General features: G+C 41.1%; 1 protein-coding gene across 1 annotated transcript; it reads right to left on the bottom strand.

Moving 5' to 3' along the window:
- Positions 1-200: 200 nt before the first annotated feature.
- SLC51B (SLC51 subunit beta) lies at positions 201-13,460 on the bottom strand. Its single transcript, XM_075273191.1, has 4 exons — positions 13,423-13,460; positions 2,808-2,930; positions 1,480-1,570; positions 201-994 (listed from the first exon to the last, which is right to left on the bottom strand). The coding sequence occupies exons 2-4, from the start codon at positions 2,905-2,907 to the stop codon at positions 784-786; spliced, it is 402 nt and encodes a 133-aa protein (XP_075129292.1). The 5' UTR covers positions 2,908-2,930; positions 13,423-13,460; the 3' UTR covers positions 201-783.
- Positions 13,461-14,999: the final 1,539 nt, after the last annotated feature.

The raw sequence follows: 14,999 nt of genomic DNA, 5'->3' as shown, positions 1-14,999 counted from the left end.
CTTAGACCTTAGAAGCAAGTCAGCTCCAAATGGATTTGTCTTCTTCTGGACTTTTGGATTCCATTACTAGGTCAAAACCCAGTCACATGGGCATCCTTTAGGATAGTTTGTTCATGTATCCATGTACTAAAGCCTTGTCAGCATGGTTCACAGATATACAAATCAGTTTTGAAAACAAGTATTAAAACAACATAGGCGAAATGTATGTTTATTCTACATGAAAAATAGGGTCATATGAAATGGTTACGTATATAAAATGTATATTTATACAAGATCCAAATTGCTGAAGCCTATGGACAAAAAACCTTTGACAACATAAACCTCAACCCCGAGCACATGTGATATTTAGTTTAGTAAGGGAGAAGGCATTAAAAAGATGTACAATAGTAGGTGACCTTTTGGGAGACACAGTGGGATGACCTTATACTGGCCATAATAAAACATATAACAATTATGTATATATAGGGAGACTGAATTCTGCCATCATGTTATTATCAGAGAGGAAGTAACATAAAATTGTTTGTTGCCTATTACAAGCATAAACTGTAATAAATATAGGAAAACCGGATCTATGGTACCTTCAAACTCTGACCAAGAAATGACCCATTACGTATAAAATACATTCATCCAGTAGCCCAATCTGACATTGAGCTGATCCAGCAAGTCCCAAGTAGAACAAGATTGTAGGAATATCTTTATCCCACTGGTCTGAGATATTGGGTAGGACAACTGAAGAAGACCTGGAGCTCTTTAGTGGGAATGAAAGAAATCTGTCCTGGTAGTTTATACATCTGCCTCTGGTGAATCTGTGTAGAGAGAAGTGATTTGGCCGTCCTTCCATTGTACGGAGATGTCACCTGGTAGAACTTCCTTCTTAAATGCAGAGTCCTCTTGCGATTTCTCTTTCTCCAGCGTCAGCACAGCCTGTTTACCATCAGACTCCTCATCTTTTTTAACAGGCACGCTATTATACAAAGCCATCATTTTCCTTTTTCTGCAATGTAAGGAGAGAAATAAGTAAGAAATCTGAGTAGAGTCACATAGTAGACTTAAAAATTGGAATGTGTCAAGGGGTTGGTGATCTTGATGTGGAAGCGGGAAGAACGTGCAAGCGTAAGAAGCTGAGCAAGGCCAGATTTTGTCTTATGTGTTCAAAGTATGCAATGGTTAGTACCTAGAAATGATAGGGTCATAAGTATCTGAGACTCATTGAAGTGTGTGGGAGTCTGGCAGATACCGTTCAACATCAGCCATGTTGTGCCAATTTCTGGTAAGTTGTGTCAATTGTAAAAGCAAATTGTTACTGATTTATATACAATATATCCACTGAAGAACCCAGTGGTGCTAAAACTGTAGTGAAATTATGCCATGTGAAGTGAAAACTATTCTTTTTGAAAAACAGAACCCATTTATGTCAGTGTGAAATAAAAATGACACTTTTAAGAATTTGGCATTCTGGAGAAAAATCTTGAATCTTACCTGTTGTTTAAGATATTCTTACTTAGGAGGAATAATCCCAAAAACAGTCCAAGAAAGGATAGGGCCAGGACAGAATAATTCCAGGCTGTCACTGTCAATGGAAACAACAATAATTGCAGAACCTTATAAATGAACTCCGCAAGCCTGGTAACCTGAGCAATATTTTCTATTGATGTCTCCTCCATTATGATTTACTATATAGTGCCCACCAGTGGCATAACTAGGAATGGCGGGGCCCTGTGGCAAACTTTTGACATGAGGCCCCCCCCACCGACCGACACCGGAGACCTTGACCGACCACCTCCTACGCATTCCTGCGCGTTCTATTATGCCCCATAGTGGCCCCTTCACGCAGTATTATCCCCCATAGTCCCCCCTGCACGCAGTATTATCCCCCATAGTGGCCCCTGCACACAGTATTGTACCCCATAGTGGCCCCTGCACACAGTATTGTACCCCATAGTGGCCCCTGCACACAGTATTATCCCCCATAGTGGCCCCTGCACACAGTATTATCCCTCATAGTGGCTCCTGCACACAGTATTATAGCCCATAGTGGACACCCATAAACAATTATTGTACTCTGGGGTCTTTTCAGACCCCAGAGTATAATAATCAGAGACCCGGGAGAATAAAAACATAAAAAAAACCTACTGTTTCTTACCTGTCCCCCGGTTTCTACGCTGTCTTCTCTGCTGCCGTCCTTCTTCTATGACGTCGGACGTCACATGACCCGGGACGCAGGCCGGGTTCATGTGATGTCAGAAAGGATGTCAGGAAGGAGGCCTGGCAGGATTGTGGAGAGGTAAGTAACAGTGTTTTTTATGTTTCTTACCTCTCCCGATCCGCCAATCATTATACTCGTGGGTCCGAAAAGACCCCCCCCCCCCCCGAGTATAATGATAGCAGCGGTAGTGGCTGTCACCGGGCCCCTAATGTCCCGGGCCCTATGGCAGCTGCCTCTGCAGCTATGGCGGTAGTTACGCCACTGGTGCCCACATAATACAGTTGGATAGTGTTCACATAATACTGTATTGAAATAAGGTGCTCAAATGACACCAGCAAACAGTTGCAATAACCAATGTAGCTAAATCTTTGTAGCTGCCATTCCATAGCTTTGAACATGAAATTTAGGATCAGACGTACAAGCTCTGGGTGCTCAGATTATGAGCGCCAGTGACCCCCTTCTGTCATGACAAAAGAAGGGCCCTGCATGTTCACATGTCACAAACCAACAAAGCTAGCCTTTAATAATTACATCCTGCGTGATTTTCATGTTTGCCAGCTTATCTGGTCCTTTATAAATTCCCATCTATAGGAATACTTACAGTCTCCAGTACGATAGAAATATATAGCTTTTTGCAATTTCTTCTGAGCTTCCATAGCTGCAGCCATTGCCTGATCTTGCCCAGTAGTTGCGTCAGCCATGTTTGCAATTACTCTTGTTTGTTCTGAAAAACAGTATATGAGCAGCACTTTAAATACTAAATATAGTACACATGTACACATGTTCGCCAAGTGTCTACTGTCGTGATTGCCGTGTCATGTCCCTTGAATGACAGAAAAATTTAAAGGAATTTTAAGGGATTAGAAAAAGGGGTCTATTTTGTTTTTTGTTGTTTTTTTTTAAAAAAAACTGCCCATGGTGGTCTATGGGCTGAGTCCAGTATTCCTATCGCTAGTCAAGAAAATAGTAATTGAGCTGAAATGCAAGACACAACCTTTGGACAAAAATGGTTGGGACTTACAAGAATACCAGACAACGCCTATTTATGAGTATTTTTTGGAAACAAGCCAAATTATTTGGAGTGGTTGTCTCATCAAGACAGCTTCTGCCATACGTCCTATTAGTGTCACCATGTAATACTCCAATTTGTATGGCCCTACAAAACTTCTGAACAACAACACCAGCTAATTTCTAGGGGATCCAGAAGCTAGACCCATGGCAATCCCTCAATATAAGAGTCATGAAACAATGTCTCATAAAAGGCTTGGTAAAGAAAAAACACTTGGATTATATTGAAAGAAAAGAATTACAGTATCAAAAAATCTTGATGAAAACCCGCAATTATAAAACAACTTCATGAGTGAATAATATAAGTGAATATAAGAAACGTTGTAATATGTTTATTGAAGAAAAATGCTTTGTTCTTCATTTATCAGACTAATTTAGAAGTCTATGGAGAGAGGAGGGGAAGAGTCTGTTGGATAGACATACACATACTACAAGTGCTAAGTTCTGCTACAGTTACTAAGATAACAATTGTGATTCTACTAGATGTCCTATATATCTATAATTCTACATTTTACAGAATGAAGCAATAAATAAATTACTAGTTTTACTAGGGCGCAGGATCCAAAGCAGTCACATTATTTGTCAAACATGGTGGAGACAATGTTATGGTATAGGCGTGTATGGTTGCCTATGGGGCTCCGTAACTTGAGTTTACTGAAGATACAAATGTGGATAGATGTGACAGGATAAACTGTGACGTGTACTGGATTCAGTCAAATGGAGCAAGACTGACAGGACAACGCCTCAACATAATGATGGATGATGAACGAAACATACAGCAAAAGCAACAAAATCTTGTAGCTTTTCAATGTAGGATTGGAATATTCTTTAATGGCCGTACTGGTCACCATCTTGAGCATGCTTTCCACTTACTTAACACAAACCTGGAGGCAAAACAGCCCACAAACATGTAGCCACCGGGAGGCGACTGCAACAAAGGCCTGACAATGTATGTCAGAGGAGAAAACTTTGCATTTGGTGATGTCTATGGGTTCCAAACCTCACACAACCAGCGACTGCTGAGTATCGGCACCCAAGTATTAAAAGTAATCCTTCCATCTATAACTGTGTTCTTGTGAATATACAGGAACTAGGTATAAATGGCTATAATTCCTGCTGAAAGTCTACACTTCTATCACAGGTTAATGCCTTTGATCACTTCCATTGTGGTAGGATACAGAGGGCTCTAAACTATATTTCAGGAGATCCTCATAGAAAACCATTTTAAAACAAAAAGTGATATTCTTCTTTAGCCTACAGTTCCATGTGTATCTATTCTAAAACCATGGTTTGTAGTTTCATTTGTTTTATGACTTTAGCTTAACCAACACGAGCACAATGAAAGGCCCTGTTCACACGGTGGAATCTGCAGCTGATTTTGCAGCAGACTCCATCCCACAATCTATGGCAGATTCTGCCCTTATTCTGCTCCTGATTTTTTTCAATAGTTGGCAGAGACCACAGCAGGACACAGAAAGAATAAGTTTCCTTCTTGATCTTGACGCATGGCTCCCTGCTGACTAGGCCCATTCATCTGAGCCTAATCAGAGGTAGAAGACCATAATGGGGAGCCTGGGGGCAGGAAGAGGAATCTCAGGCGGATGTCTGCCTTAGGACCCGTTCACACGGGCACAGAGGCGGCGGATTATGGCGCAGAATCCACGTAATAATCCTCCCCCTCACAATGGTGGCCTATGGAGACCACTGGCATTCTTTTTTCTGCTAGCGGCATGTTGCCACTAGCGGAAAAAAGAAGCAAGGTGTCCATTCTTTAGGTGGATTCCACGGCGTCCGCCTCGTGGAAGCACGCTCCGAAGTCGGCCAATTCATTTGAGCCTAATCCAGAGGGAGAAGCCGCGACTGTCGGAAGCTGCGACAGTCTTATTTTGGCCCGAGAGTGATGCGGATCCCTGCGGTACTCTTGGTGCCAAAATCCCCCCTTCCGCTCCCAGTGTGAACTAACCCTTAAATTCTTCTTCATTTTCCATTGTGTGAATGTGGCCTAAGGAGACATAGTCTAATCCACATCTATGGCCTCTCACCTAGCCATCCTACCCTGATTCACACATTACAGCTGTCTGCAGATGGGTCTCTTTCTTTTTAGGTGATATTTTTATTTAGTTATAACCCTAGATCATGTCATCCAGGTTTCTTGATAACCAGATATTGATATACAGAGAGCTACGTTCCCACAAGGTGGCCCTAGAGCAAATTTCCCTTTTTTATCAAGGTGAGCTTATTAGCATATTCCTTCCCTATATAACATCATATATTGTAGGTAATGATTATTACTGTATTCACTAGAGTCATATACTGTGCGCACTACTTTCTTGCGTCATATAGGTGAGTGCCCTGTAGGGTAGACTACAGTTATCTGCTTACTGGTACAGCATGTCTCTACAAATCTAAAGGTTATATCTGACACTGATACTGCTATATGATGGAAGACCCATACGTATTTAATTTCACAATTGTCAGAAAGACAAGTATTATTATGATGGCTTATTATTTAAAGGGGTTGTCCAATGAATGAACCTAGCTGCAGGAAATATTTTAAAATAAAAAACATTCCTCACCTATTAAATTACTTTCTGTCTCAGGACCTCTGCCCCAGTGGTCCACGTTTGTCTTTTTCATGTTATTGGAGCAATAATACACTGTACTGGCACAGAAGTGCTGCAGCCAAGCACTGACCTCAATGGTGATGCTGGCATGTATGATATGTGATCATTGAGGCCAGTGGTTGGTTGGAGGGGTACCATGTCAGTACAGCACGTTGGAAAAATAAGCAAAGATCAGTGGGGACTACCAGTGTTTTATAAAATTTGTTACTTTTTTTTTTTTTTTTTTACTTCACTCCGGTCATAAAATGCTATTTGGGCACATGGGCGCCATTCAGCTTTTGAAGGACCTATTTTGTTGGACTTATTTTCGAGCACCATATCACATTTTCTGAGACCATGAGGTACCAATACAGTGGAAACCCCAAAGAAGCGACTCCATTTTAATTCCTTACTATTCCCTCTAACAAGACAGTTACGCTGGGTTCACACCAGCACCCAATCTCCGTTTCCAGGTTTCCATCTTCTGCCAACAGAAGATGGAAACCTGGCAGACCGTGTCCTGCTGTGAGCGCCGGTGAGCGTTTTTTGCTCTCCGCGGCAAAACCGTTTTTTTTTGTTTTTTTTTACCGGACACAAAGTTCTGCATGTCCGACTTTGTGCCCGGTTAAAAAACCCCGGTTTCGCCGCGGAGAGCACAAAACGCTCACCAGCGTTCACAGCCGGACACTTTCCAAACCCATTCAAATGAATGGGTTTGAAAACTGACTGCAGGTTTCCGTCCCCTGTCCAGTTTCAGGCAGGAAATGGAAACCTGCAAAACGGAGACCGGGGCGCAGATGTGAACGAGCCCTTATTGGCAGAATATCTTTTAAAATGGATCAAGTGCTCATGTATGAAAATATAGCATGATATACAATTACTATATTAAATTTACATTAAACTGTATAAAACTATTTAAAAAAATCATATTTCGTTAACAAAATTTACACTAAACTAAAAATAAAATTCTGAATGGTCTTCAGTAAAAAAAATGAACAGAATTCCTCTAACTACTGTAAGTGTAATAAACCTACTATATAGAATTTACTGAGCAAACCCGTAAAGAAATTGCACAAATAAAAGGTTTAAAAAAAACCAAAAAAAAAACCTTCTGTAACTAACTGATGCTAATTCTGTAGTTTATATATTAGTAAAAAACTGTGGTATAAAAAAGTTACTACACTAAGTATACAGTACAACTGTAATAAAACTATAACACCTACAGTATATACATTATAGGTAAATCTCCATAGGAGACTCCACCGCAGATTCCGTTTAAAATGGCAAGAGATAGAAGTCCTGCAAAGAGAACTTTTCTGTCCATTTTCAGTATAAAACCAGCAGAAACCCAACAGACACCATTATAGTCTATGGGGTCCGCGAGTAAGCCTTTTGGATCCCCATGTGGACCTGAATGATGGAGAGATGAACGAAGGGGCATCTAGCGTTATAGAACTGGTTTAGTACAGTAAAATAACACTCACTACAAATGCTGTGTACACAGCTACAAATAAATATATATATGTGTTTATACACATACTAGCTTTTACCCGCGACTTCGTCTGCTGTGATTTGAGAATTGGGCGGACACAGACGTGTGAAACTGTAAAAGTGCTTTAAAAAGTTTGGTGGGATAGCAAATGTGATGTGATGTGTTGTATTGTGTATGTCGTGATACAGACAATGTGATGTGTTGTATTGTGTATGTAGTGATACAGACAACGTGATGTGTTTTATTGTGTATGTAGTGATACAGACAACGTGATGTGTTATTGGAAAGCTATATGTAAATGTAAGTGAGTAGAGTGAGGGCTACTCCTGAGGTGACAGTAAGGAGTGTGAAGGCAGGTTGAGGCAGGAAATGCCAGGCAGTGTGTGTGAGTCTATAGCTGGGGCTAGAAGTCCTGCTTTTGTGAGTCTCCTGCTAGGAAGCCATGTTGTTTAGTGGCACCAAAAGTAGCCTGTGACTCAATCCTAAGGGAAAACTATGTTTGTGGAAAATTGCACGCAAATCCATCCATGCGTTTTAGCGTGATTGAGGAACAAACATCCAAACACACAAACTTTCACACTTATAATATTAGTAGGATATATGGAAAAATACTACAAATTAAGGAATCTTTCAAAAATAGAAGTGTTAAGAGATAATTCTTGTCAATTAACAAAATGCAAAGTGAATGAACAAAGCAAAATTCTAAATCCCATCAATATTTGGTTTGACTGCCCCTTTGCCTTCAATAAGTTCTTCTTGGTACACTTGCAAACAGTTTCTGAAGGAACTCGACACAGAGAATGTTCTAAACATCTTGTTGAACTAGGCACAGATCTTCTGTGGATGTAGGCTTGCTCCAATCCTTCTCACTCTTAACATAATCCCAGACAGACTGGATGATGATGAGATCAGGGCTCTGTGAGGGTCGAATCATAATTTCCAGGATTCCTCCTCTAAAGGGCAAAGGTTACACCAAATATTGATGGGATCCATTTCTCTTTTGTTCATTCACTTGACTTTGTTAATTATGTTCTATCTATCTATCTATCTATGATATATATATTGAGTGACTGTAGGATGCACACAGTGAGACAGTTTAGGTGCAACAATTAAAAAATATATATCCCACCTGCACCAAAAAGGATGGGCAATACTGAACACAGCTTAGTGTCCACAAGATCCACATAGAGCAGGGGTCCTAGCTCGGTGTCTATAAGATCCACACGGAGCAGGGTCCTGGAATTGCCCCTGCTGGTCACACACAGAGCAGAAGCAGCAACAACACAGATTTCACAGACGCCATAAATGCAGTCAGAAATTACCTCATTACAGATCACAAGACAGAGCACAACACAAAGGACAACACACCGCTCTTCTCACCAGTCATGACTCAGTCTTTATATTGGTTGTTTTGTTCAACGCTAAGTATGTGTAACTGACTGTAATGCCCATATGTATGTATACATGTATATATTCTGACATCATCCTACAAAGAAATTCAAGCAGAAACTATTCAAAAACTCACAAGTTCAATGGATGCAAGAATTGTGAAGGTGATATCAGAGATGGGTTCCTATGTTACCATGGTACTTGACCTGTTAAGATCTTTTTCATTGAAATAGCTCTTAATTTCAGTAAATGTGACGGGTGCAAATTCAACAATGTACAGCACAGACAGCACCGTATACAAACACCAAGTATACACAATGAAATAGCTCACCGTTACAATGTACAAACAGACCAATAAAAAGAAAACCTGGCGCCCGTAGATGGGTTCTGGTGTGGAGCCAATGGTGACAGTTGCAGATCCTACCCAGACACCAGCCAAGAAGGGTGGTGGAAACAGAAAATGAGGTGCGAAAAAATACAGAAAATTGTATAGAGCGCAACTGTGGAAGGATGCAACACAAAAAGTAACTATAGGCTGGAAGGCCGTGGTTATTCAGTTCCAATGACAGTGGAGACAAGTCTACGTGTTTCAACAGCGGGTGTGTTGTTCAGGCCAAGCAGGAGGTGTCCAGCAATAGTCTCAGAACCAAATCAAGCCTTGTAGTGTCACGAGGGGTATATATACCAGCAGGAGGTGTCCAGCATAAGCCCTACAACCAAAATCAGGCTTGGCCTGAAGAAGACACCCCCCCCCCACCCGTGTCGAAACACAGTCTTGTCTCCGGCCTAGAGTTACTTTTTGTTCCACAACAGCGCTCTATACAATTTCCCGTTTTTTTTGCAAATCATTTAATGTACAAACAGAATTTATGCACATAAACAGCAGAAAAGCAGTATACAAGGCTCAGTTAGCCCATTGTGACTCAGTCTCCCTCCTGAAGCCATACTTGTACAATAATGTAAGCACTGTTGTATATAAAATATTCTTAGTCATAGAGATCACAGCTGTGGATTGATGTATGACGCTGACTACAAAGGTACAAGGGTCAGACCAGTTTCTGCAAACACCCCCTTATCTCTCCTTGTTCACATACTGATTCTCTACAGGGTACGTGTCCCCCAGGTCAGCGGTTGTGACTCATGATTTCACTCTCTCCGTTTTCTTTTTCTGTCTTCTTATCCAAGTAAACACACCCGAGGTGAATGGACAAAATGACTTTCACCCAGGAAACTCCCACATGAGAAGGATCAATCAGCCCTAAGCCCGTGCGAGCCAGTGGGTGAAAGGGACACCCGGGAGCGAATCTGAATAAATCACATATAATGTATTTTATTAGCTAATGGTTGTATGATGAAAACAAGCTGATATTTGTAGCTCTGATTTAGAGCCACATGGCACATGTAAAGGTAAACTTATTACAATAGCATATTTAGCTGTAGTACATACCCATCATTTTAGAGCATGAACATAATCCTAATCCATAATCCTAATATAGTTCTGTGCCAAAAAATTGCCTTGTTTATCCACCAAGGCCACTTTGTAAGTAAGTAAAGCCAAAACTACACAATTCTCAGAGTGTTCCGAATGAAATAAATTTTGTTAGTTATCACATGCCTAGAACTTAGAAGTCACCACAATGGATATTCCTATCTTGTGGAGATCAGGGTGTTAACCATTTGTGTAAGGGAGGTTATGAAAGAATTAAAGGGGTTGTCCAGGTAAATTGCTAGATTATATATAGGCCGGGGGGATGTGAAAAAGAAAAATCCTATTCACCTGTCCCCGATGCTCCGGTGTCCTCCCAGCGACCGAACTGCCCTGGGAGGCACTGTAGCATCGTAGAAAGAGGAGTATAATTTTTTTTAAAAAAAATTTTCACTGCCCCAGCCTAATTACAGATTAAATTTAATGCCAAGTTTTGCCCGGACAACTCCTTTAAGAATTACTCATATGGCTATAGCCATTATGCAGACAAAAATTTGGTATCTAAGTTTTTCATCTACTAAGGTCTGGGGTTTGCACATGTTTCGCCCATGGTTGGAATAAAACCCCATTTTGCAATAATTTTGAATGTACTGGATGTGTGATAAAGAGTCAGCACAGGGATGGCATCCCTGATTTTCATGGACCCATAGTCTAAAATGGCCAAAGTAGTGGATGTCCCTTTCAGTCCATGGCAGAAAACAAATGTCTACATGTACCCACTAAAATTATTGGGAACATTTGTTGTCCATTAACAACACAGACATCGCATTAATTTAAGGACATATGCGTGTATATAGCCTAAAATAACTTCAACAGTTTTTCTTTTCTCTCTATTTAGGCTAAAGTCTCTTGTAGCTGTTAGGGAGTTGCTAGGACAGCAATTTCCCAGAAGCTGCTGGAAACCCTGGAGAAAGGGGCAAAAGAGACAGTGAGCCCTAAGCTGAAGCCCCCCACTGTCCCTTCCTCTTGCATGGCCCTATCCTACGCAATAGGCGGCAACTTGGGGACGATCCCTACCTATATACGTGGCACACAAAACGCAGACAAGACAATAACAACAACAAAGGGAGGTCAGCTAGCCAGGGGTCAGTAACATTCGAGCAATAAAGTGTCAAAATTGGAATCCAAAAGAATAGTCAATAGGAAAAGCCAGAGGTTAAGAATTAGAATATATGTAATAACAGCGAGAGAAAAAGCAAGTACGCACAAGGCAATATCAAGCACCAGTGTGAATGTTAGCCAAGCATAAATAGGGAGGAAGAACCTGCCCTGGAGTTCATAGGTGGATAGGCTGTCAATCACACGGCAAGACCAGAATTAATCACTTCATGAACAGCGGCAAACAAGGGCAGAAGACGGGTGTGGTGGAAATTCAATCACAGAACCGAGGTCACACAGTGCAACCAAAGACTTTAAGCAAGGAACCAAACTGCACACACCTCCTGCACCGTCGCATGCGAGCAGATGGTGGCGCAGTGACCCAAACAGGCAGAGACGTTACAGTAGCGTTCCACTGCAAAAAGTGCTGAGGGAAAAACCACAGTGACAACACATCACAGTTTTTTCCGCAGCAGTTTTCGGAGAAATTTCACAGAGGTTTCCTCTGCAGACTTTCTGCTTCAATTATATCTATAGGGAAACCGCTCGCGTTTCCGTAGTTATAATTGACATGCTGCGATTTCCAAAAACGCTGCTCTTATTTTACCACACTGTTGGGATAGGATTTCATAAATAGATGGATTTTCGTGGTAAGCGCTTTTTTAAGCGGATTAAGTCTCCGTTCATGGGCTCTCCAACATAGGTGTGAACCTAGCGTCAGCCAAATAATGCTGTCTAGTCTAGGTTTACGCTGACGCTGGGAGGAACGGGGTCATGCCATGAAAAATACTCAAGCAGAGTTGCTGATTTCACAAGGAGCTGTAGAGGCAGTAGGGAAGGCTAAGGGATGACTTCTGCCTCACTATATAGAAATATAGCATACAAGTGTACAGCAATAAATGAACTATATATAATCAGAAATCCTCTTTAATAAATTACCTCCATAACTCATGAGTCCAGTGCATTTGCACAGCATTGGCCAATAGAATATTAGACCTGTCCTTACAGTATGTGGCCCTTCTCATAGGGCAATATAGTCTGAACACCGATCCGCTTAACATTTTTATAAAAATACATGCAGACTACTATAATGGACATTCTAAAAGCAGACATGTGGCAGACTTGTTGCTGAATTTTCTGTGACTGTCCTGTTCATTTGAATCAAGTTCGCTGCAAAAACATCTCCATTCAAATTAATGGAAATTATTTAATGTCTTAGAAATTTGTATTGTGAATCTTTACTAATAGAAGTACCACACATGGCTGTCTGCTCTGAAGGATGCACAATGCTATGTTCTCTACTTTATGAGACAGCAGACAATGATTGGGGACTTCAGAAGACAAGCAGCCTCCTGTAAGATCCTTCCCAAGTCTACAAACCTTTGACCATTTGAAACAAATCTTCTTATGTACACTTTAGTTCTTGTGCAAGTAACAAAATAGCTGGCACTTCTACAATGAAGTCACAATATAGATAACGCCAGTGAGAAAGTCCAGTGATTGGTGATGAACTTCCATGTCACAGGCCCCTGTGACAGATCCTCATAAGCATATCCCATGATAAAGCATTCAATTCACATCATAACAAATATAAAGCATCCTGTATCTGTCTCTGTACATGATACATGCCATTAAATGGGAAAAGTGAAAATTCTAATATTCATGTCTAATGTATATGGGACTCCTTGACATCAGGACATGGCTGTGAGTGCTATTTCTTCATCCCCTATAGATACACCCCTGCTTAAAATCTCAAAACAGTTTTAGGCTGGGGCCGCATGTGGCATATACACCACAGAAATGACCACTGTGTTTTACAGTCACTGCAAGTTGAATGGGATTTTAGAGAATCCCATTCACACCTTGCCAAAACAAAGCAGCATGTCAATTTCCTTATAGGTATAATTAAAGCATCTGCGGGAAAAACGATGCAGAAAAAGTGCTGCGTCCCTCTACGTGGGGCCTTACCCTTAATATGTTAAATAAAAATTAGGAGTCAGAAAGACACTCCCGTATACACAATAGACAGATGAGCAAATCATTCTATAAGCATGCAGAGATAAACATGTCTTACATGTACCTTCACAGATGAGCAGTCAGTCCTAGTATGTAAGAAGTCATTGGCAGACTGGCAAGCTGTTCTCAGTGTTTTATATTTCAAGGAAGGAATGCCCAGTGCCCTTGGCATACAACCCCGCTTATCTGTGAGTGCAAGAACTTTTTGATTCCATTAGTGTCTTTGACCCTAGGATCCTGGTTATATTGTAACCAGCCCATCCCCAACATAGAAGCAGAAAAGCCCTGATAGTGAATGATCTTTTAACTCTGTCGTGGACCTGTTAGACACTAGCTGTAGGGCCAGGGCTACACTGTGATTTATTTTGTAGTACAGTACTACTAATGGATATTAAGTAATCGTATGTAATCTTATGAGCTGCTGTCACTAGGTAAAATCGATCTCCAGTACTACTCAATGCAGTACATAAGTTGCGAGTCTCAGTGAAACTACAGTGCAAAACACTTTTGTCAAGTCCTGCACTCGCCAAATAACCATAAAGACCTGTAGAGGTGCCGGGTGTATTAAAATTTGTCCAACGTTTGGAGCAAATTACACCGGACTCCAGCAAAACTGGCTTTACAAATTCCCCTCATGTAATTTGCATTGGGTTAGCCCCCGCACTGTTGCAGACTCACAACTTGTGGTCGTGGCCTTAGAGTATTTCTATCTGTTCATGTTTCCCGATGCCATTTTTAAAGCTAAAATCAGAGGTGGATCAAAAAAGACAATTCACCATATAAACACACCATGAGGCTGAGGCTCTACTTAGTATAAACGCCACAGTTTAGCAATGGGGGAAACACTGCAGAAAAAAAAAAAAAAAAACAGTCCCTGAAGAGTGGATGGAATTCTAGTGAATCTCATTCACACACTGTGGATGAATACACAGATTGGACACGCTGCAATTTCCAAAACCGTTGCAGTTTTGGAAATCGCAGCATGTCAGTTATACCTACGGAAATACCAGAGGTTTTGCTATAGGTATAATGGAAGCAGAAAGTAAGCAAAGGAAAGCTCGGCAGACTTTCTGTGAAAAGCTCTGCTGGAAAAACCATGGTGTGTTGATACCGCAGTTTTTCCCGCAGCGCTTTATTGCTGCTGCCCACTGTCTGGGGTCTTAGCCTTAAAGTTTTTTTGAAACTAGCTTGATATGGGTTAAACAATAATTTACCCACCTTTCTAATATCTTGTTCCCACACTGGTTCAGCGGTTTCCCAGGTTTGCAACAGCGAATCACACTGACATGTTCATGGACAATTAGCTTTTAGTCGATTTGAAGATTTTTTTCAAGCCTGGAAAACCCCTATTATGGACCTAATATTGCTGGGTGTGCTCACATTGCTGGGTATGATAAATTATCAGGGTGATAACCTGCAGGATTTCTGTTTGACAACTATCTTTGTATGCACATATAGAGAAGTGTGATGGTCTGTTCACACTGAGTTTTTTGGCAGCGGATTTTGACGTGGAATCCGCCTCAAAATCCGCTGCCAAAAAATGGCTCCCATTGACTTCAATAGCAGCTGCTTGATTCTTTTTTCCGCTAGCTAGTAGAGGAAAAAAGAAGCGAGCTGCCCTATCTTGTCACGGATTTCGCG

Source organism: Leptodactylus fuscus, chromosome 5 (genome assembly GCF_031893055.1).
Source record: "Leptodactylus fuscus isolate aLepFus1 chromosome 5, aLepFus1.hap2, whole genome shotgun sequence".
Taxonomy (NCBI): domain Eukaryota; kingdom Metazoa; phylum Chordata; class Amphibia; order Anura; family Leptodactylidae; genus Leptodactylus; species Leptodactylus fuscus.
The sequence above is the reverse complement of the archived record's forward strand: the minus strand, read 5'-3'. Positions and strand labels throughout refer to the sequence as shown.

What these genes read in the sequence shown, in the direction of transcription:
- SLC51B (XM_075273191.1), bottom strand. Translation starts at nt 2,907, where the DNA reads ATGGCTGACGCAACTACTGGGCAAGATCAGGCAATGGCTGCAGCTATG. An exon ending in TTTCTATCGTACTGGAGACT is followed by an intron (nt 1,571 to 2,807) that starts GTAAGTATTCCT and finishes TTCCATTGACAG; the next exon opens with TGACAGCCTGGAATTATTCT. An exon ending in AAGAATATCTTAAACAACAG is followed by an intron (nt 995 to 1,479) that starts GTAAGATTCAAG and finishes CTTACATTGCAG; the next exon opens with AAAAAGGAAAATGATGGCTT.